Below are 24,624 nucleotides of genomic sequence, written 5' to 3'. Positions count from 1 at the left end.
TATCTCCGAAAAGGTGTTTTTTTTATTATAAAATATTGATTTCGGAGATACATCTCCGAAATAAAGTTGTTTTTCAGAAAATTGATGTATTCGGAAGTTCATCTCCGAATTCACCCCCCTTGGAGAAATTCGGAAATGTACTTCCGAAATAAAGTCTGGACAGAAGAAAAATAACAAACAATAACGATTCGCTTTATTTAATCGGATGAAGATTACATCGATCACATTACATAAGATTAAAGTTATATATTGTTAAACACGGGTAGGTAAGGATGAGTCAACATTTTGATAACGTCATCCGCCGATCTTTGAAGTTTCGCGTCCAACTCGATCGGGCCCTTCGAAGAAAATCGGTCGAACGTTGTCCACAAAACCGCTAAATCTTCGTCGTTCTTGATCTCAAAAGGTGTGAACTTAATGTCTCCCTCGTCGTTAAGCGATGGCGAGCGGTACTCGAGCTTGACAACCTTTCGATTCTCGAGATAGTGCAAAAGCGTGTTGAGCGACGTTATCAACTCCGCAAACGACGTGTCGCGCGAGAAGCGAAATTGGAACGGCATCGGGTAGCCGGTTTCAAAGTAGACGAATGCTAGGTGGGGGTAGGTTTGTGCCATTTGTGTTTTGTGGTGTGAAGAGGATGAAGAAGAGTGTGTTGTATTTATAGACTTATTGGAGCAATGATGGCCCAACAAACCTTATCCTGCCTCAGTGGACTTTTCGGAAATTAACTTCCGAAAATTGGAGGCAGACTAGCATATTTCGGAAGTTCATTTCCGAATTATGCAGAAAACAGAACTAAATTTTGCATTTTGTTGATTGCTTAATGTTTTGTGTAAAAAATACAAAAGGAATTCAAAATACACATAAATTAGCCAATGATGACATAAAACATACTTATATTATATATGTATTGAACCGGTTCGATTTTACATGATAATCAATAATACATACAAAAATGGTCATTACAAACAAAAAACGATCCGGAACAAACTAAAATTCACCGAACCAATCGGTGGATCCTAAGTCCAAAATAGGTACGTTCTTCGACCGCTCTCTATTTTGCTCGCGCTCTTGGCGCATCATTTCTTCAAACTCCGCCATTCTTGAAACGAAAGGATCCGGCCAAGTCTCCGCCTCATTTGAACGATGCGTCGTCCATTGACAAGAAGTAGCCGGTATAGGACACCCCGGTTTCAAAAACACTTGGACGAAGTGCCGCGATCGTAGATACCCGATGCATATGATCCGGCTCGACGCGTCCAACGGCGGTCGACTATGAAGTGGAAAGAAAGTTTCACTTAGTCCAAACCTCGTCAAATCGACACACACCATATCATATGCACTTGCTATTAGATGACCCATATCGGGGAATGACATCCACTTCAAAACCGGAGCGATACCGGTAAGTGATGGAACAAGTGAATCATGAATTTTCGTAAACTTTTCTTGATTTTCATATAGTCGGCCGTAGATGTCCCGATACGAAGTCAACTCCGCAATAAGTTCCCGTCGGACTAAAGTGTGATTATTTTCCCCTTTACCAGGCAAACCCGCAACGGCCCGATATCCACAATTGCCGTCGCCTCCAACATCAACGATGTTATCGATATATTTGTGCATAAAAAGTGGCATTTCATCAATGTAGACAATGGGTGATTTTTTGATCGGTGGTGTGCGAGGTGGCTTCGAAATACGGGCTCCTTTGTTACCACTACACTTGGACTTCGGCATCGGTGAATCCGGGAACGATGCATCAACATGTTCAAAGTAGGAAGGATATCATTTTGTTGATGTGTCATCTTGTGTAATTTTGGACTTTTTCGGTGCACCTTTCGTTTTAACCGGTTGAGATGGCGGTTTCAAGTCGGTGGTCTCCGGAAATGCAATTTTTCGTAATTGTTCTTTAATGTGCATTTTTGTTGTGTCATCCGCATTAGCAAACTTCTCCATTATCACTTCCAACTCGTTGGAGATGGTGATTTTGGAGTCATTTTCTTTCGGCGGGTCAAAATCATCAAAACGAAGCTTCTTCCAATGGTCGGCTACCTCATCCATGCGTATTGGTGAATTCAACTTCTTCTTTTTTGCAAGTATACAAGCACATGGAAGGCCGTATGTATTTCTAATGGTACATCCACATAAAGAACTATCCGGCCCCGTGGTCTCCGACCGCTTCGCTTCATGAAACAAAAAATTCAAACCCGATCGGGATATGTTGTAAATCAATTGGGAGAATAAAATTTGGCCCTTATACCGGTGTTCCATAACCGTCTTGCTCTGACCGAACGATGTTTGAATTTCATTGTGTTGATTTTCAAGCATTTGGTTCACGGTGTCCCATCCCCGACACAAATCTCCCTTGCTATCACCCAACCACCTCTTGAAGACCGCATGTGCGGATTCAACTCGGTTAGTCGTGGTGCAACCAAGATGTCTAACTCGATTTGTCCAAGCGCACACGACTTTTTCTCTAACTTTGTCAAGAATAGTGGATTCGACGTAATGACAAAAAGTCTTAATGGAACCACACAAAGACCTAAAGTGTACCAATTTCTTGGTATACACCTCTTCGGAGTATGCATCCAAAATTTCCCTCCATGCCGCCATTATCCTATCAACCACAACACCGGCTTTGATTACTTTACCATTTTCATCCGGCCTATCTTTTGTCCCAACCGCGGGTTTCAACTTACTTCTCACGTTGCAAGTTATGTGATACCGACAAAGTAACGCGGTCGATGTCGGGAAGACGGTATCGACCGCATTCATCAAAGCATTGTCCCGGTCGGTGACAATGACGTTTGGCATACACTTTTGATCAACTAATAAAGACTTGCATATGCCTAAAGCCCATGTAAAGTTTTCTTCTTTTTCACACTCCAAAAAAGCAAACCCGACCGAATAAGTCTTGTCCGTCGAGGTCACACCCACTATCTCTAGAAGAGGAAGCCTATATTTGTTTGTCTTGTACGTCGAATCCATGATAAGAACGGTTGGAAATGAGTTGAATAATTTGATACTTTCGGGATGAGTCCAAAAAATATCACGCACCGTAACTTTGTCCTCGGACGTTCGGAAGCTTGACACATATTTGTTATCACCCAATAGTTTCAAAAGTTGTTGCATTTCCGACTGAGGACCCATTTCCAAAACTTTGAGATTGTGCCGTTCATTGTAAACTTGCTTGATATTTGAAACGTTATCCGGTTTTTTTCGCTTCAAAACGGCAAGCATGTTGCGAGGCGCCACTTTGACTATCGTTAAATCCGATATCACATTCTTCTCTTCGCGGGACAAACGAAACGCCATTGGATGTCCGTGTAACTTGGCCTCCAATGGATGATTATGAATTCCACAAATTACGGTTAAACGCCACAAATCATCGACCCTCCGAGTCGCGCGCAACTTAAACGGACGCCCACACTTTCTCGATCCCGTGTCTTCGTGTTTTAGAACCCGGGTTGATTGTGCATAACTCCCACCCCGTTCGCAATTCAAAACAATGAAAGCTTTCCGCCTACTATTTCCATTGTCGGACCTTAAAATAACAATACCAAATCCAAGTTTACTAGCTTCGTTCCGAACCCAATCAATCAATTGTTCGCGACTACCGAAGCTCCAATCATTTGTAAATTGTTGCCGAACATCGACCGCATTGATCATAGGATTAACGTCGATAACCGGATCGTTATTAACGTTGACAACTGCCGGAACTACTGCGTCATTGTCTTGCACATTATTGTCCGGATGTACCATACCTAAAATATGCAAAAATTATCAAAATTGGCCAAAACTGTTTTTTTTTAACTGCCAGGGCATATTTCGGAAGTTCATTTCCGAAATTTGTTAGGTAATATATTTCGGAAATGAACTTCCGAACCATAGCAGGTTCAACATAAAATTCATCAATCAATGTAGTGAAATAGGGGATGAAATGAGAGATGTTTACCTGAAATTGTAGCTTTCTATGCTCCCTTTAACGTGATCAACGATTTGAAACTTGATTTTAGGACGAAAAATGGATGGAGATTGATTGGGTTTTGGAGAGGGTTTGGAGAAGTTTTGGAGAAAAATGATGAAATAGTGAAGGAGGGAAAATTGTATATGCAGCAATATTTTCGGAAATAAACTTCCGAAATATTCACGGTTTTGAATTTTTTTTACTTCGGAAATGCATCTCCGAAAACACCACTTTTTTGGTATTTTCGGAGATGTATTTCCGAAGTCAAAAAAAATTCAAAAAAAAAATAACTTCGGAGATGCATCTCCGAAGCAGGGGTAGTTTTGGGATTTCACTGGGGGTGACCCCCATAGGGAGGTGGGTAAAGAAATTTTCAAAATCTTTCACTCTCTCAGTTATCCTCATTGACAAAACTGATGGTAATGACACATACAGTTTGTTTGTTCCTGGAGTGTGAACCTCTCAATGGAAAGAAATTCAAACTAAATCTCTTGAATAGTGTGACTATACCAACATTAAACCTTGTAAAAATTCAGTATAATCATCCATTTATCCACATATAGAGACCCCGGGCAATTACACTTTAAACAACTTCTCAATTCTTGAACTCGACCATACAAGTCAGCATGAGAACTAATCCCATTATCTAACTGATGTGAATAATCGACCAAGATTACTCTCTCATTTCAAGTAGTCATGCAATGTCACAAAAACCACAACTTTCATCATATTTTACATATTCTTAAAAAAGTTCAAGAAATTGTGACAAATATGCTTAGGATCAGTTGTATTGGATGATACTTTAATGACTTGCTTGAAGGATCTTTGAGAAGAATGCTTGAATGGACCTGGCGGGTTTCTTGAATGGATAAAAGTTTAGTTGTTTCTAGGGTTCTCCTAGTTTAGGTTTTAACTTCTATGGGGATCTAACTTAATTTTTGTTATTGTCAATGTTGCTTAATTTTTGCTGAATCCCTCATAGCTAAATCATGCATAACATCATGTTTTAGAAGTATTTTCATGCATAAAACAGCTTTTTTTTCAAAGTCTTAGCTTGTGTGAATTGAATAACTTGAGAGTGCGAATTAATCCCTTTGTTATTTGGAGACTTAGGACGTGGTGCGTTGAATCATGGTTTATGAGTGAAAAGATTACTTGATTTGATTTCCTCCTTGTTGTGAATTTATCCAGGCCATTTAGATTTTGCTACAAAATTTGTGAGTCGAATCATGAAATTGTGTGAATCAATTCATTTAGTCTAATCTTACCTTGTTATGAATCGATTCCTTTATGCATACAACTCATGTTTTCACATAAGCACGATAATGAATCAAAACATTTCTTTATAAGAATCTATTCATATCTTCAATTAATCGAATCCTTTTTTAAAAAACTTATGACTCCATGTCATAATAATTATTCCTAGCATTTTTCTTAGTATTTTAACAAATTTTATGACTAAAATTGCATGAATATTTGAGCAAGTTATAACGGGATTCAAGATATTGTGGAAAATCTCAATTCAACTCAATTGCTCTCATTAGACAATTCTATAATATTTTACATTGTAGGAGCCTAGGAGGTGCAGTAACGAGAATCATAGCTTGAAGAAAAGATGAAATGAAAGTTCTGTCAAAATCTCTCCATTGTCAGGAAAGATTTTGTATAGCTTTGTTTTGTTACTTTGATTTAACAAAATGGTAAATTTTAGGAAATATGTGCATTATTTTGACCATATCTAAAATTTCATAAATATGACCCATGTGAAACCAATGAAAAATAAAAACTAGCATTCAAAACTACAACTTTTACGAAGACATCAAAATCAAATTAGAACTATAAAAAGATTTATAAAAAAAAAATAATAAACATATAAAGTTGTTACATGCACTACAATATAAAATTGGACTATTTTTTAATATTTAATCAGTTCTAATAGTTTAATATCAACACAAATTCAATGAGAAGCAAGAAAGAAAAGACAAGGATTTAGAAATCACATTCTGGAGATTAGAATATCATTTACTATTTTATTTATCTTTAATATTTGAGCAACGAGTATATAAACACCTCTTTTTATCAAAGTTTCGCAACCCATACAATGTTTATTTTACACACCATACAAAATTTTAATTTTACCCTCAATTTTCGTAGATGGACAACCCGAAGTATTCCATATTTTAAAAAAATTTGCTTCCTTCCGTAGATGCATCTATGGAAGCGTATAAAACCTAGTGAAACTTGTGATTTTCCCAATTAATTGAGAAAATCCCAAATTCCGTAGATGCATCTATGAAACACTCTATTGGCAAAACCCGTCAAACTTTTCCTATGTAACTACGGAATATTTTTCTCAATTAATTGAGAATTTATGATTTTCCCAATTAATCAAATCCATCAAACCTTTCCGTAGATATAATTACGGAAGATTTTTCCCAACTAATTGATAAACCTTTCCATAAATATAACTAAGATTTTTCCTAATTAATTGAGAATTTAGAATTTTCTCAACTAATTTGTAATTTAATTGAAGATTTTTTCAATTAATTGAGAAAATCCAAGTTTGATGACATTTAAGTAATCGTTAAAATTAAAACATAGTGAAATTTCATATTTTCCCAATTAATTGGAAAAAGCTCAAATTAAGTTACAAATTAATTGAGAAAATCTAAAATTAATTCAAATTAATTTAGTTAATGAAATCTTCCGTAAATATATCTACGGAACCCCTTAAAACATAGTGAAACTCGAGTTTTTTTTTTTCTCATAAGCAACTTTTATGTTGATGAATTGTTATATTTTTATTATCTAATATCTGATCCTAATGCTTTTATATTGATTGATCACCGATAAATTAATTTATGGTTTACCTTATAAAATGAAAGTGAAGTAGATAATGGATTTGAATTAGACATTCTAGTTGAATTTCACTTAGCACGGAAGGTGGAATTATGAAACTTATATATTTATTTATATTAATTAAGTTATGAATCTCATATTGTAACTTACTAATACATTGAGAAGTTCATCTAAGTTTATAATTAAAATTTTAAGATTAAATAATTTTGGAAATAAGTAATCACAAGAAACAATAACATTATACTATGAAGGACATATAACTTGTCCAAGGAAAAATGAGGCTCATCCTCGACAATTTTTTAATAATTAATTTTTTAACTTTTATTTTTGTCATTCAAATAATTAATAAAAAAATTTGTTCAACAGGTATAAATCTAAATTCAATATCAATTTCAATCTCTTAGTGGTATAATTTCTCATATTATTACTTGCAAAGATAGCTACACTTGCTAGATCGTTCATCAAGTTTTTGATACATTTTTTTTGCTAAGTGATAAAATTATTGTTTGTTTTTTATATTTTATATTTTTTATTTTTAACTCCTTTAAAATAAATTAAATTAAATTTTACAAACCATAATTGATGTTGCTTCACTAAACCTAACTCACAATTCACATTCACCTCCCAACTCACCTAATTATGACTTGTCTCCTACTTTGCATGATCCACTTCCATCTCAATCAACTAAACATGATTACAACTTCTTCATTGGAGGTTGTACTTCTTGTGGTGGCAATATATGGAAAAAGATAACACAACTCCAATATTTAAAGGCCTGTTGATTGTGTTTTGGTTTTTGGTTTTTGAAAATTGTTTTACAAATTGATTTTAAAAAATTGTTTTTGAGGATAAAATAATATAAAAATCTGTTTGGTGATCTATTTTCAAAAACTGTTTTGAGGATGAGAAAACCAAAAACTTGTTTGAAAATTTTGTTTTTGTAGATACAAATTAAATATTTTTAATTCATTTTAATTAAGAAGTAAATGCTAAAAACTTCTAAAAAGCTAAAGAAGTAATTGCTAAAGTAAAAAAAAATCAATTTATCAAATAAATAATAGTGTGATAAAAAGAATATTTTTACTTTTTCCATCATATTTTTATTTAAAAGAAACTATATATGTTTACTTATCAAGTAAATATGTTTTTTTTAAAAATATTTAATCCAAAAATTACAAACAAAATTTAAGAGCTTCACTATATTTATTTGAACTATAATCAAACATATTTAAGAAATTTTAATTCGACGTGCTCTCCACATTCTTAATGATATATTAAAGAAAACAATAAAGTGATTTTAACATTGGTTCAAATATTTTTGTTCCTATTTATTTTGTTTGATGTATATTTAAACAATAAAAATATTTTCAACCAAGTTGATGTTTACATATTGATTTGTCATGTTTGTACTCCATTGAAATCATCTTGATGTTATTTGTAAAAAAAATTAATTAAAAAATTATTAAGAAAATAATTTAGAATGATTTTTATTAATATATAACAAATAATTAATAATAATATATATAAAAAAAAAACATTAATGAAGATTTAAAGAAAAAGAAGAAAAAAAATATTCACACCCTTGTGATCTATAATATCAACATTGTCATTAATGAAAACAATATTTTTCCGTGTTACGATGTTTTGAAATGAAAAGAATGGAAATTAAAAAGCAAAAATAAAAACGTGTTTTAAGGTGTTCTCTAATTTTCAATTATAAAAATTAAAATTTAATTCTGTTTTCACAAAATACCTTTATCAAACAAGTTTTTAATTTTTAAATTTTTAAAAACTAAAATATTATTTTTAAAAAACTAAATCAAACATGCCAGTCTCCGGTTTACACCAAATTTAAATATATTGCTCTTGCATATCAGCATTTATCAATCAATATTTTCAACCTTGGCACTCAAGTTTTTGGTTATCATTTGGCTAAAATTATGGTTATAAAAATTTATGTTTAAGCTCCCTTCACATTCCTTTTCCTCATTCTAATAGTTGAATTAGGTCTCACTTTAATCCCCATTAATTTTCTTTGCTTCAAGCATATTGTATCCTCTTACACAACATTCCATGTATCGGTGCAAAAATAATAAAATGTAGCATTTTAAAAAAAAATAATATACATATATTATATACGCACTCATAACGAATCTAGTCTCCACACTTATATAGTCTACAAGAAAACTTAGTAAACTTGGCCCTAACTCTTTGGATGATCCCTAATTTGGATGAAAAGTTTGTTTCTGGGGCTCTTCAATATCACTCACGCCATTACAAGACTAGAGATCTCATTCTCTTTCAACAATTTTTGTTGATTCATATCTCATCTCCTAGAGTCTCATTGGGTTGTGGTTAAAGCAATATATTGTGATTATATCTAGTAAAGAAGTTGTATCCATAAACCTAGTTCATGTTGTTGTTGAACTGATTTGGGTTCAGACCCTACTAATTAAATTCAATGTTACTTACAAGTTCTTTGTCATTTTTCTGTGTCAATTCATATACAATCACCTACTATAGCAGGTTACACTTGCTCATACATACGCAACGTTTATAACTACTTTTATAACCAATTTCGATTAATCAAGATCGGTTACTATGGATCTAAGAATCCACACTATAGTTGTAATACTCTGCCTAATCTAAAGGATCAACTCGACCAACCAAATCATTATCTCAACCACCGCCATACAAGAAGAATAGTTGATATTTAGTATAGTCTACGGTCAATCGACGATAATGAATGTATTTGTTTTACCAAGATGCATGGGCGGACCTACATGAAGGCACACTGTGGCTATAGCCACTCCAAAAAAGAAATATTTTTCTTACTGTGTTAAAGTTTGAGGAAATGGATACTTTGTCATAATTTGTAGGTTTTTGTTGAGAGACATTATTCTTGTGAAGTTGCTTGTTTCATGGTAAAAAAGACTTCGTGTCAGACAGACTTTGCTTGTTTCATAATACTTGATGCAATATTTTGTGAGAAGCAAGTGATACAATAAAGTTTTAATTGATGGTTTATTCAATCTCAAAATATATATATATATATATATATATATATATATATATATATATATATATATATATATATATATATATATATATATATATATAATGTTTTAAAAATTAGACCAATCACTAAATTGATGAAGACGAGTCACTAATTTATTGATCGAATTATTAGATTACTAATTGATCCTCATGATTAAACTCTATTAAATCGAATAATTCAATTGAATAAAATTAAATGATTCAGTCGAATAAACTAGTTTGTATAGGAAAACTATATAGTTAATAAACCGATCAAACCAGATAACCCAATATCTAAAAAAATCACGACACTTAACAAATTTTAAAATTTAAAAATATCATAATTTTATAAATTCATTCTTTACATTTAAATTCTAAACATAATCATTAGACATAACAAAATAATACAAAATACAAATCAAAATAATTTTGAACAAAGTTTAATTGGAACATAAACTAAATAATAAAATCAGTGTAATGTCTAATAAATTTAACTTCAAGGAGAAAAAGTTGTTCCAAATAAGTTATGAACAAACTTTACTTATATTTTAATTTTATAGGTTATACGTTGATTTTCTAAATGAACAAAGTTTAATTGGACCATAAACTAAATAAGAAAATCAGCGCAATGTCTAATAAATTTAACTTCAAGGAGAAAAAGTTGTTCCAAATAAGTTATGAACAAACTTTACTTATATTTTAATTTTATAGGTTATACGTTGATTTTATAGGTTATACGTTAGATTTTCTAAAATCGTAGGTTCGTTGGTTTTTGTTAATTTTGGCCGGTTCTGATCGGTTCTTATTAGTTTAATAGCTTATCTAATCCAACAATAAAATCAGACCGATGACCCTTTCCAATTCTTGATTTAACTCGTCGATATTTTTCAATTTTGGAAATACTATAATCTCCTCTCAAGCTTCTCTCTCACTTTTATATTTGTTAATCTCTTATATTTGATAAATAATTTTTATTATAAATGTATTAATTCAAACAATATTATTTTTTTATTTTTAATATATTTAAGTTATAATTTTTTTTATATTTTTAGCCACATCAATATGTATGGTCTGGATCCGACCCTGCCAAGATGCAACTTCAAACAAAGATACGATAATCATATTCTCGATACTTTGTCAGAATCATTCTAAGAGACCAAACAAACTAGACGCTACCTTAATCATCTAAATCATTCTAAGAGACCAAACAAACTAGACGCTACCTTAGTCATTTACATTTGTACAGTCTATTCAAGCTTGATATTTCCCAAGACATGTGATGAAATCACAACGTGCATGGTTGGACCCGAAGAAATAACTAGTTTTTCTTTTTTATGATATTTTTATGTTTAATTGATGTTTTTAATTTATATTAATGTATTATTGTTGTTATTGATGTAATATGTTGTTAAATTTAATTTAAAAAAATTATGTTCAGTGTATTAGTTTTCTAGGTTCACTGCAGCACATCAAAAACATACTTTAGAGTTTAAAATTCTAATGATATTTTTTAATTATTAAGGAACTTCTAAAAAATTGGGGGGAGGGGAAGAATTTCAAGAAGACATCAAATTATATTACCTTCATTTTTAAATATAAGATTTCTTTGAATATATCACGTGAAATAAAAAAGTGGATTGTGACATTAAATTGCTCGATAATTTGTAGTACAATACCCTTTTAAATAATGTTATTGTAGAATTCTTAAAGATTGAAATTATATTTAAAATCTATTCAAATAATTTCTTAAAGTTGATTATGATAATTATCTTAAAAAATAAAAAGTTGAATATGACTTTCTCATTTTCTCATTCTCCAAGGCAGAGTTCAATTGAGGCGTCACAGGCACAATCAGAGTTTTAAAAAACTGTCTGCAATCGGGCGCTTCAGCTTTCACGATTTCGGTTGTTACAGGTGTCACGACATTAATTATAGTTGCGATTTTTTTTTAAAACCCTTGGCACAATATAGTTGATTTCAGGGCTAATAATGAAAATACTAATAACAAAATATCTGAACTCAAAATCATATCAGTCAAAACAACAATCAAGAACTTGAAATTTGTATGTAAAAATTCTCTAAATAATCTCACTAATACTTTTTATTCTCATAGATAAACTCAAACAAATCAATCCAAAAGTGGCTAAATCAAGAACTTGAAAAATACTAAAAACAAAAGATGAAAATGAATTAATTGCAACAAGAATCAAAGAAACACAATTCTAAAGAAATCTATACTATGATACATACAACTGGTAAAGTAAAAGGAATTTCAACATGGGATCTTAGAGGTGAACCATTCCATAACATGAAGTGGAGCCTTTACCAATTCCAAAGCAAGTTCCACAATTACAGTCAAGCACAAACAGCAGGGACATATACATGTCAATGTCAACCTGTAAACAATAACAAAATAAGCCAAAAAGTTTTAGTCTTTTTGATATTTTCATTCAATTAGAATCAAACCCATTTCACAGAAATTGAAATCATATGGTAATTTTACAGAAAATTGATGATAGAGAAAGATTGATGATGATGAGTATGATGGTTACTTACCCAACGATCCATACAATGATACCGATGATTGAGATGATAAGACAGAGAAAAGCAAAGGGTAGACCCAAGAGAAAACCTAAGGGTCTGCACTCACCATTTGAATTACACATACTTTCTATGAATTTTTAGATTTTTGGTTTTCTGAGAAAGGTGATGAAAAGACAGAGAAAAGAGGAACAAGAACAAGAACAAGAACAGGAAGGGGTAGGAACTTGATGATTCTTGTTCTGACTCTTATGTTGTTTTTTTGGGAAAGTAAAGTTTGATACGTTTTGTGATGACTTAATTTATTTAAGGCTTCAAGACAAAGCAAAACTATGCACTGTGACAACAGATAAACACAGCTAGCACAATTAATTTTTCCAGGAAAGGGAATTTATTTTTTTGTTCAGATTAAAATAATTCATTAAAGTCAATAAATAACAAAGTCTTGAATATTATAAACTTTTCTTTTTCTATGAAAAGTCTTATTTTTCTTTCTTTACCAAATAGGGACAATTGGTGATACAATTACTATACCACGTATTTTGAGGGTATTAATATATTACTATCAGTATACTATATTATACAATAAATTAATATAAATTAATATATTTATGTTTATATTACGTGGTAAGAAAACATTTATAATTTATTTAAAACTATATCATTTTGATGAATTTAATAATTCAATAAAGTTTCCTAAGGTCCATAATTAAAATACTTTTCTTTGATGCTTTATAAGATTATATTCTTCAGTAATATTTTATTCAAATTCATAATATGCCTCACCATATATTATATTGACAGCCTAGCATGTTCAATTATTTCCCCATTATGAAAAAAAATTGTAAAATAATTCTAACAAATTGAAATGATAATAATAAATTGTAAATAATATGATTAAAAAATAGAGAAAAGGGGTGATGCACTTATTTTTACACTGTCAACCAATCACCACCCATGTATTCAATTAAATTATTTTTTATTTAAAAAAATTTAATGACATGTCACATTTATGATTTTCTATTAGATGACAGTGTAAAACTATTTTACACTGTCAGTGCACTACCTTTTAACTTTAAAAAATAAGTATTAATATTTCATTGGTATTCTAAAATAACTTATAGTTTTAAATAAAATATTTTACAAATCAACTTATAATTCGAGATACTAAAGAGCTTTTGTCTATAAATATTTGCAACAAATATTTGAAGGCATAGCCGAAGCTAGGCTCCGGCTAGGCTGGGCCATTGCCTAGGCTGTGGTTCTAAGGAATTATATAGCACAACTACTGCATTTCAACATATATCAACATATGACAGTTTATTAATTTTATAATATAGTTCTTCTACTAATGTTATCTTATTTTATTAATTTAAAAATCACTAGTAGTAGTACGTAAGACTTTATGAATACTATACAACACCTATTCAAAAATCAAAATCACCTCCCATTATTAATTTTTCAAAAAATAACTATAAATTTTAAATATACACTTTGATCTGATTTTATTTTTTATACATAAGTGATTATGAGAAATTTTGAAATTTAACTATAATTCATCGTATAACTATTTGAATATAAATAATTTAATTAAGTATTTTTTTTGCAATTATGGTAATTTACAATAATTAATTTATTATATTATCAATTAATTAGTATAAAATAGGGCACTAATTTGGAAAATTTTATATTATAAAAAGATTAAAAATAATTAAATAAGATAAGAATTGCAAAACTCTCACTATCAATTTTATTTTAATTTAAAAAATCTACATTACTAAAATTTGTGCATAGGACACGTATTTAAAACCATGTTCAACTAATTTAAAAAATAATTAGATGTTTGTTCGTGCGATACACGAATGAATTTTAGTAAATTATTTTTGATTATTATTAATAAGTATTATAATTTAAATAAATAATTTAATATATATATATATATATATATATATATATATATATATATATATATATATATATATATATATATATATATATATATATATGATGCTGACATTTCTGATGATGACCGTGGAACAATAAAGGATCAACTTGAAATTGATGTTCTTCAAGTAAAAGAAATGTTTCACGGTCAACATCCGTTGGTTATGAAGATGGTTCAAACTGAGAAACATTTGGTGTTTCCATTGGTTTATAAACTTACTGAGTTAGCTTTGATATTGCCGGTGTCGACAACATCAGTTGAAACATCTTTTTCAGCAATGTATATTATTAAGTCTAATTTGCACGATAAGATCAACGATGTGTGGTTTAATGACTTGATTATGTGTTACACCGAGCGGGACATATTCAAGTCACTCAATGATATTGATATTATTCGAACATTTATTAAAAAAAAGTCTCGAAAAGATCATGTGTCTCATGATTTTATATAACACGCTATTATAAGGTTATGTTTCATCTCTTTTATTTTAAACTATATTTTTGTTGACAAAATGAAAAGTCTATTTTAATTTGCCCTGGCTTTATAATTTTTCTGGCTTCGCCACTGTTTGAAGGCATGTGGTTACTTGAGTCATTCAAGGCATATCTAAAAAAAATAAGCTAAGCCATGATCATTGACTTCAATCTCATTGGATTTGTTGCTATAAATTTTTTGTATATACATTGCATAAAGTGTCTATACTAACAGGCAATAACTGGTGTAATTTACAAACAATAATTTTGCCATTCCCTTTGGGTCAAGCTTCTCAGCAAATAGTGGATGCCTGGACAAATGGAATTTGGAATTTGCATCAGCACTTGCAGTCAAAGTTGACTATTTTGCAAATGAAAGAATTGCATCACCAAACTCTTTGACTTGTTGGCTGTTGGGAAGACAGGTTCCTATATCAGCTAACAACTTTCCAGTTGAAGACAAAATTTGCTCATTATTTTTGGCCACGATCATTCAGGTGGCCTTGTCAAACTTAAATTCTCTCTTTCCATAGCAATGATGGAAGCTACCCTCTCATAAACCTGTAATACCACATCCATATTCATCAATATTCAACCATAATGTTTTATACAGAGTTTCAGGCACCAAGAAGATTGTCACACTTACTTCAGAGAGGTGTTTTTTATTGTCATCTTTGTCTTTCTTTTCTTGATTGCTTGTTGATGGCGTGTCATACCTAGACAGGAGAAATTAGACAGTAAAAAATTGAAAAATTAATATGATATCAGTAGGATGGAAAATTTCAATTAAGTCATATTGCAAGAGCCTGACACTTAGGTACGGACAAGAAAACCAACTCCAACTACACATAGTTTCTTACCAATCACGGGGAATGCCAGCTTCCTCTCGAGCCGCATAATTGAAGGGACCTTTTAGTTCCACATTGTATTCCTTGAGCAAGTCTGCATGGGTATAGAAAAAATCTCAGGTTGAGCATGATAACCTTCAGTCTGATGGTATGGGAGCAGATAAGTTGTTCTTAAATGAATAACCCATCAATTCAGTCCCTGAAATATTACTCTCGCTCTAATTTTGTCTCTAAAGTATATAAATATAATTAGTTTAAAGTAAATACAATTAGTTAATTTAGCCCATACTATTAATACCTAAGATAAGAGATTAACATGACCAATTTAAAAAATTTGAAGACTAATTATGATATGTATATGCTTTAGGGATTAAACATGAAAAAGAGTAATGATGTTTTAGAGACTAAATTGACAGTTTATTCGGTTTTAAATAAGGTTCCCAACCTTTAAAAGTGGAGTCTGGGGTGCGGCCCATTTTTTGACAGACAGAAAGAAACCAGTAAAGCCCCACTGCTACATGTGCAACTTCCTCTTCAGCAATTCTAGCCACAATTTTAGATGTCCTATTATCTCCAAAGCCAACTAATTTTTGCACCAAACGTGGCCCGGCATCAAGTCCTCTAGCCTCCTATAAGCACAATAAATATGTACATTTAGAATATCAGGTCAGCATTACATATTTCAAAGCTTATCTATCTGTCTCTGACTGTTAAGAATCTTTCTTTTGATATATGGAAAGGATCCCAAAACTATGAAAATTGAATAAACAAGAGAATAATTCTAACTAGAATTAAGTTTGATCAACAAAATTGAGAAAAAGAAGAATTCTTTGAATATCTTTCTGTTACTACATCCAACGTAAAACTTTGTAGAATCTATATGACTTTGATCTTTCTATTACAATCAACTGATTGAGATAATAGGATTGAAAAAGAAGATATAAAAGGTATACCATGAAGATGATTGATAACCTTGAACTCAAGGCTACCCCTGAAGGAACACTCCTTTCACACTAGACAATTCTCTAGTCACTACATCAATATTCAAAGCTATATTTCCTCTCTACCAGTGGAGGGGAATTTAAAGACATTCTAAGAATACCCAAAATAACAACTCTTATCAACCACCAAACAAACATAATTAACCTACATTCTATATCAAAACTGTCTCTGTGGCAAGGAACCAATACCGAGGGAAAGCATTGTTAGTCATTCTAGTATTTTACTACAAACATTTCCAATTTCATAAAAGGTAATACTTTGTTAAAACTGAAAAGTAAGACGCAAAGTCAACAACAACAAAATAATGATGTAAAAATGGTTATGGACTCATGCTAATAATCATACTTTCAAACAGGAAGTTGATCAATGAGCGCTATATAATCAGGTTGTATATAAGAGTCTTCTACAAACCTTCACCAAAATACACACTTCCCAGACAATTTTTGCAGTTGTAGACGTCAATTTCAATCACAATCGACAATGATGTCGAAATGTATCAGCAGCATATAAAGCATAGAGTACTGCTCATTATCAAATCAGTACGAGCATTTCCACTCCCTACATATTTTATAACTGATATGCTCAAACAAAAATGAATGGCTATCCCATGAAAATAGTTGTATCATCATATTTATTAAGCAATTTTTACTTCAAATGATGCCGACCACCACAATGTGGTGGAAAACCTCTACTTAAGACCTAAATGGAAGATTGAAGGCATGCCCAGGAGAGAGTTACCTGGACTAGTGGGATCACTGCCAAACGTGCAGCAACATTGTCTGATGATTTCTCACATTCCCTCCATAGCAAATTGTGAGCTGGCATATCTCCATATCTAGTTAGAAAAGAGAAGCAAAAATCAAAAAAGCAACACAATCAACTAGTTTTGACCATACATCAAAGTAACAACTAAACTACCCTTACTTGAAACCCAATTCAGCAAGCCTCTGCGAACACCAAGAGAAGTGGCGACTCTCATCATCAGCAACATGAGCAAAATCCGCAAAGAACCCCTCCCCGAGAAGATCACTATAGGGAGAAAATCGAACAACAGTATCCCAAGCCAAATCAATTGCATTGAGCTCCACATGTGCTAGATTATGAAGCAAATAAGCATTCAAAGGCAAACCCGAATTTTTAGGAGCAGGAACTTCCCTAGGGGAAACCTGAAATCAAAGAAACCAACTACATAATACATCTTACCAAGTTTACCAGTATCTTGCAACACAAGCAAGTCCTATCTAAATTCAAAATAACAATGTCTGAATCCAATTCACAAAAATCACTACGTTTATCTATTTTGAAAATGGGTCATGAAATAAGCAATTCAGGAATTAAAACAAACACCTGGTATGCGAAAGAAAGAACGAACCAGTAGAGGCTTTTCAGGCCGGGCAGGTCGAGATGGAGGGTCGGAGAGGCCAATAGGAAGATTGTGGCGGCGCCAGAGGGAGTAAGCGAGGTGGGAGAGATGGGACTTGGTGAGGGGGTCGGTGGTAGAAAGAACAATGGAACCAAACTCAGCCAATGAAGAAGCTTCGCCGAAAGGGGAATCGTTGAGGTCGGGTTCCGGTGCGGGGTGAGGACCGAGTGGACCCCAGTTGCGATTCTCGTTGAGAGGACTGTGCCTCCATGAATGGAGACCAGACCATGGGGAAACGGTTGAAGAAGATAAAGAGGAGAAGCATTTGATGTGCTTGAGAGAACGATGGGAGAGATTCAAGGGTGATGGTGATAGCAACAATGTTGTGAACTTGAGATGCTGCATAGCATTATACACTAGAGGCTCACACTCCTTGATGCTTTTCTTGTGTTCTGTATATTTTTTTAGGATTTTGTTGGATTTTCATTTAAGACAACAAAAAGATATATGTAGGGCTATTTGCGAAATTCCAATTATGCTCCATATTTCTGTAGATGTATTTCCGGAAGTATTTTTATTTTAAAAAAAATGGTTTTTTTCGTAGGTGCATCTACAAAAACGTTAAAGAAAAACTTCAAATTAAATGAAATTTTCCGTAGTTACATCTACGCAAAGTTTTGAAAATAGAATGTTCCGTAGATGTACCTATGAAACATTCTGTTATATTTTCAAATCAACTACATTTCACTCCTAAATTCCAATTTTTATAATCGAAATTCTAATTTTGTATTAAATGTGTTTAACACTCGTGGATAAACATCATTATATTTTTAGGTATAGAAAGTGTGAGAATGGCAAATTTATCTAACACACTTCCCATATAATTGATAATTGATTCTATAAATAAAACCAGCGAGGTTACTTTAACTTGAGATTATTCATGTTACTTCTATAGATATAATATATTCAATTGTGTTTGCTTTTTTGGAATGTGGAAAAGATGATAATGTTAATTGGACTCTAAAAATATGTCGTAAAATGTTGAAAGACTCAAAAAATATGTCACAAATGATTGTCATTGATCACAATACTTCATTGATAATTTTTGTTGTAAAAGTAGTTCTCACATCATATGTTTTAATGTGTCAGTATCATATAAGAAAAAAATGTGAGATTTAAAATTAAGTAATCTTAGGAAACGAACAAATCAAGGGTGAAAACGTGTAAATGGCCAAACCTACACAAATATTGGAACTAATAATGCATATGTGGAATGCTATAGTCAATTCTTATACAGATGAGTCATATGTTTATTTTTGTCATGCAATTCAGAAGTGTGTACTCAAAATATCTAAAAAATTTAAATATGTTGAAACCAGTGGCGGAGCCAGAAAAATTATGAAGCCCGGGCAAGGGTTGAAATTTTGTCTACCCAAAGAATATCCCCTCAGTAAATCGCCTGCCACACCTTCGACAGAAAATCACATTGAAACATATTATTTCGATTGAAAAAAAAGTAGAAGAAATAATATGTGTTGTGCAATAAGAAACATAGAATATGGAAGGAGCTATGTTTGGATATTCCTTTTTCTTTCTTTCCACATGGAACAACCAAAAACCTTTTTTTAGGCTTGTCTGTGTTGCCTTTTGATTTATTTAACAAGTACTTGAATCAAACTCATCATTGGCATTTTCTAGTACCTAATAGAATAGAAGAATAAAAATATTCGGGCAAGATACTCTGGAACTAAGCAAGCGTAAACATACATGAGATATCGTATTATTAGAACCACCCAAGAATTCTTCCATGTTATTATCACACCAAAACCAGGCCCGACATAGAGTAAGTTTTAATAAACTCAGACTGATAATGGAAAATTATTGTGCAGCCACAGATTCCACTGTAAAAATAAACATCAGAAACTCCATTGGTAACCTATGTTCTGCGCTCACTTTCTTTATAGTTAGCTAAATATATGAAGCAGTGAAGAGTGTTTGGACACATAATGAACAAGGAAGCATTTACTACATTCTGTTTGAGTAATGCAAGAAAGAATATGGAAGAGAGTTGCACCATATTGTAACAATACCAGTTTTAAATATGATGGATTCCTTACGAAATGACATTGTTAAAAATGCATCTTGCTCTGTTATCTAATCAGAACATAACACACAAAGCCAACACCTGGTACAATTTGATATATAACAGGGCAATCCAACATCTTCATTTAACCTTCATAATTTCAACATCCTCACAACCATCAAAAAGTTAATCAACAATTCAGCATAAACTGAAACAGAAAAAGTGAAAGAATTTGGTTCAAGCTTTTTATCAAACACCTTGTGTGCAAAAAGAAAAACTTTTCACTTTGAAATCATTTGGTAGCAAGAACTGAGCATCAATCATCAAGGATAACATAACTATGATTCAACAACCAAGAATAAAACAGAAGAGAAGGAGAGAAATACAAAAACGAGTTAATATTTGACTTACCGGATTCGACGGAAACGTGAGAACTACCTTGAAGTGTGGCGGCGGAGCCTGGGCAGCTGCCCTACCTCGCCGGGCGCTGGCTCCGCCACTGGTTGAAACTACAATATTAGACCTATTTGTGTGGATGAGGTCAACACGGATTGAAAAAGTCTTCGATTTGATGATGATGATGATGATGATGATGTGAATGAGGATGGTAACTCATATATTTCTATTATGGCATAATAGAAGGTGATTCAAGAAATATTTAAAAAGTTGATTATAACATGAAGTTGCACATCAAAAAGCGAATGTGTAAGATAGGTTATCAAGAAACCACTTGTTTCGGGTCGTCTACAAGACCCATAAGACATATGTCCAATAGTGAAGTGATGAAGCAATGAATGCAGAACATATAGACCCTTTCTTTCTACTTATCAGAAAATATTTCACGTGAATGTCATGTCAACCACCCAGATCAATCTGACGGTTGGCCGCATTCCACGTTGTTACATATGTGCTCATATGTAAATCATTTCTTCTGTTTAAAGAAGAAAGTGTGCCACTCACATGTACTTAAATCCTCTCTCATTCAAACGCTAATTTTTACTCCCATACTGACTTAAGCATTGTATTGCTAACCTTGCACAATAGTCCCCTCCTCCACCGCATTGGAAGCTCAAAACCATTGTAGCAAGTTTTTTGTTCTCACTTTTCGATCCATTTTAGTTACACTACGGAACACCGCTTATTTGAAACCACTTGCAGAGCCATTAAAAATTAAGGGTGCTCAAAAGAAGGTCAAACCAACTCCTATTGACAATTATACCAAACATCCACCATCATTATTTGAGCATGTAGACTCACTTTATCCAGATTCTCCTATTTCACAATAAAAAAATTTCTAGTAAGGGTTCTCGCATCAGAAAATCGTCGCCCTTTCCACCTGCACGGAAAATAAAATACATTGAGAAAATGCATATTTTATGCATAAATGCATTGACAAGATTATAGGTGTTTTTGGTGATGGTATTTATGGATTTCCCACTGAAACACCTCTAGCTCATAAGGAATTTCCCTAGGGAAAACCTGAAATGGAAAAGGGAGGTGAAAAATACGTGTTTAGATGATATCTTTCGGGTAACAAATTACCTAGGTCAGATATTAACTTTCAAATCGTAACACTTCTTATATGATCAATTTCTTAAACCTTCTCTCTCAAGACCTTATGTCATATTTTCTTAAACTCTCTCAAAAAGTTTTTCCTTATTTAATTATTGTGTTTGATAATACAATTTAATTGTATTTCGACATCATAATCATCATAAATTACAAGTAATGTATATTTGTATATCTTTTCATTGAATCATAGTTTGGATGATACATCCACAACCTTTTAAACTTCATTTGGATGTTAACTTTCGGACGTTTAGAAAATTTTATTGAATTATATTTGTTATTTATGGTTGTAGATCTTGATGATGTAAACTCATATATTGCATCAGATAATGGTGTGTCGGATGTTCCCCAACTCCATTTTGTATACGTTGATATTGAAAAGGAATTTTTCACTAAACAAGAGTTTACAAAATGGATTTGTGTAAAAACTGCTAAATTAGGTATTTGGATAATGATTGGAAAATCTAATTATAGTCTTGATAGAAGATTAACATTTACTACCGTGAGATGTGAAAGAAGGATCAATATAAAGAACATATTCAGAAATTGAAATGTGAGGACATTGGAAAAAAGAATGTGACGTATTTTTAAGTTGTGTGGATACCACTTAGCAAAAATAGTTTGGACATTTAATGTGTTGTGTGTAAAGGAACGGGTGAACATAACATATATCTCCTTCCCAATACCAATCCCGGGAACATCAACCGTTTTGGTATCCTTAATACCAAAATGAAATCTTGACTAAATTTATCCCCCCAACGAGTCTCTTCTCCTCTCTAGCCCTTTTGGTTCATAAGTGTGATGGTACATGGTGCTTATGTGTTGATTATAGGGAATTAAACACCATCACATTCAAGGATCGATTTCAAATTCCCACAATTGATGAACTTCTTAAGAGTTTCATGGTGCCATCCTCTTTTCAAAGTTGGGCCTTCGCTCTGGTTATCACCAAATCAGGGTTGTTTCCAACGATAACTTTAAAACTACCTTCCAGCTAATACGTATATGGCCATTTTTATGGTGATGTCATTTGGTCTTTTCAATGTACCATCGGCCTTTTAAGCTATATACATGAATGAGTTTTTTCTTTTGTCATTTCCTTCACAAGTTTGTTCTGGTTTTTTCAATGATATTTTGATTTACATTTCCTCTTGGAACTCTCGGCTAGCTCATATTGAACAAGTTCCCAATTTCTTGGCCAATCACCAACTGTTTGCAAAATTATCTAAGTGTGAACTTGGCTCCACTACTATTGCTTATTTTGTCCATATCATATCTCAGGTGGGTACTGTAGTAGATTGTGAGAAACTCATAGTGATCCATGAATGGCCCAAGCCCACTTCTGTCACAGCTTTGCATGGTTTTTTTGGACTTATGATGCATCAGAGTTTTCTATTGATGAAGGATGTGTGTACCTTTGTCCTTGCTTGTATTGTGTGTCAACAACACAAGTACTTTATCGATTCCCCATAAATTTTGGGAAGATTTATGGCTGTTTGGTTTGGCTTTTTAGCCACCAAATGTACGTCCATGAGCCTTTCCAACGTGAATTTTAAAAGCTACTAAAGGTAGCTTCATGGCAAACGTGAAAATGTACGGTGATTTTGGAAAAAGCCGCCGCTAAACCAAACACACTATCAGACATGGATTTCATTACACACTTGCCATTGTCCATAGGCAAGACATACATATGGATTGTGATGGATCGATTAACAAAATATGCTCATTTTGTTGCACTTCCCACTCAATTCTTTAGACTCTTCGTGGCAGATTTTTTCATTTTTGAAATGTATCGTTTTGCACAACATGCCAAAGTCCATTGTTAATGACCATGATAAGCTCTTTGTTAGTAAGTTCTGGAGAGAGTTGCTTCATTGTTTTGTTATCGACTCTTCTAAGTTGTGGTCTCGGTTTCTGGCCTTTGCCAAACTATGGTACAACCCGTCTTATCAACCTGACATCAAAATGGCCCTTTTGCAAGCACTTCAGGGTCCTTTTCCAAGTACTGAGAACATGCTCACTGTGTTCTCCTTAACATTTTATGCTGAGATGGATCTCCTTGCCTTTTTTATGACGATGAAGCTTTCAATTTTTAAAAAAAAAATGTTGCGCACTATGTGTTTATCGAAATGTCCAAACATAATTGTGTTATTTTGAATTACAGCAAAAAATTACTTTACCACAAACTAGACTACTTTACCACAAACTAGAATCTTGATGCCACTTGAAACAGAAAATATTCATTTAACACTAATTAAAGCATGTGTTATTTCATTGTGTTAAGTGTTTAAACTCTCACTAAACCTCACATCGATTCTAACTAGGGGTACCATATGTCCAAACTGAATTGCACTTAATTACAAAAAACTTAAATCATTTAAATGGTTAATGAACTAAACCACATATTATAAACAATTCAATTAACCAAATTTAAGTTAAAAGTCAGTTTCATTATTTTTAAAAACATTAAAAAAGTTAATAAAAATATTTTTATTAATTTTTTTAAAATAAAGTTTAAGAATATTGTTTTCTCTAAAATAGAAAACAAAAAAAAAGTGTAAATTTTGTCCCAGTTTTTTTGTTTGAAAAAAAATATAATTAGCCTTTTTTTCTGAAAATAAAAAGAGATGTTTTTTTAATTACTTTTTCTGGAAAATAAAAAAATTTATTTCAATTCCTTGTACACCAACGTTAATAAATACAATAAATTTGATAAAAAAACAAAATATGTATAATTAATTTATATAACATTTAGAATTGTAAAGTTATAATCAATTAGTTAGTTGAATTAATATGGAAAATCTTGTGTCAACTTAATGAAAAAAGTTTATCCAAAAAGATTTATCCATACAAAGTATTGTATATACCCTGCACGTTTGCTTGCAAAACAGTAATTTTCACGTGATAAATAAAAGAAAAAGAAAATATTAACAGCATTACATAT

General features: G+C 32.1%; 2 protein-coding genes across 2 annotated transcripts; both read right to left on the bottom strand.

The window, feature by feature from the left end:
- Positions 1-11,924: 11,924 nt before the first annotated feature.
- On the bottom strand, positions 11,925-12,731 carry LOC131648165 (signaling peptide TAXIMIN 1-like). The gene is made up of 2 exons (XM_058917950.1): positions 12,413-12,731; positions 11,925-12,252 (listed from the first exon to the last, which is right to left on the bottom strand). The coding sequence occupies exons 1-2, from the start codon at positions 12,520-12,522 to the stop codon at positions 12,129-12,131; spliced, it is 234 nt and encodes a 77-aa protein (XP_058773933.1). The 5' UTR covers positions 12,523-12,731; the 3' UTR covers positions 11,925-12,128.
- A 2,218-nt stretch (positions 12,732-14,949) lies between these two features.
- Positions 14,950-18,496, bottom strand: LOC131648164 (uncharacterized). The gene is made up of 7 exons (XM_058917949.1): positions 18,038-18,496; positions 17,590-17,831; positions 17,404-17,500; positions 16,109-16,292; positions 15,676-15,757; positions 15,462-15,531; positions 14,950-15,376 (listed from the first exon to the last, which is right to left on the bottom strand). The coding sequence occupies exons 1-7, from the start codon at positions 18,431-18,433 to the stop codon at positions 15,305-15,307; spliced, it is 1,143 nt and encodes a 380-aa protein (XP_058773932.1). The 5' UTR covers positions 18,434-18,496; the 3' UTR covers positions 14,950-15,304.
- Between the last annotated feature and the right edge of the window lie 6,128 nt (positions 18,497-24,624).

The sequence above is a fragment of the Vicia villosa genome, linkage group LG2 (assembly GCF_029867415.1).
Source record: "Vicia villosa cultivar HV-30 ecotype Madison, WI linkage group LG2, Vvil1.0, whole genome shotgun sequence".
Classification (NCBI taxonomy): domain Eukaryota; kingdom Viridiplantae; phylum Streptophyta; class Magnoliopsida; order Fabales; family Fabaceae; genus Vicia; species Vicia villosa.
Note: the sequence above shows the minus strand (reverse complement) of the source record. Positions and strands in the feature narration are given on the sequence as shown.

What these genes read in the sequence shown, in the direction of transcription:
- LOC131648165 (XM_058917950.1), bottom strand. Translation starts at nt 12,522, where the DNA reads ATGTGTAATTCAAATGGTGAGTGCAGACCCTTAGGTTTTCTCTTGGGT. An exon ending in ATCATTGTATGGATCGTTGG is followed by an intron (nt 12,253 to 12,412) that starts GTAAGTAACCAT and finishes TATTGTTTACAG; the next exon opens with GTTGACATTGACATGTATAT.
- LOC131648164 (XM_058917949.1), bottom strand. Translation starts at nt 18,433, where the DNA reads ATGCAGCATCTCAAGTTCACAACATTGTTGCTATCACCATCACCCTTG. An exon ending in GGCCTGAAAAGCCTCTACTG is followed by an intron (nt 17,832 to 18,037) that starts GTTCGTTCTTTC and finishes CTTTGATTTCAG; the next exon opens with GTTTCCCCTAGGGAAGTTCC. An exon ending in GCTGGCATTCCCCGTGATTG is followed by an intron (nt 15,532 to 15,675) that starts GTAAGAAACTAT and finishes TCTCCTGTCTAG; the next exon opens with GTATGACACGCCATCAACAA.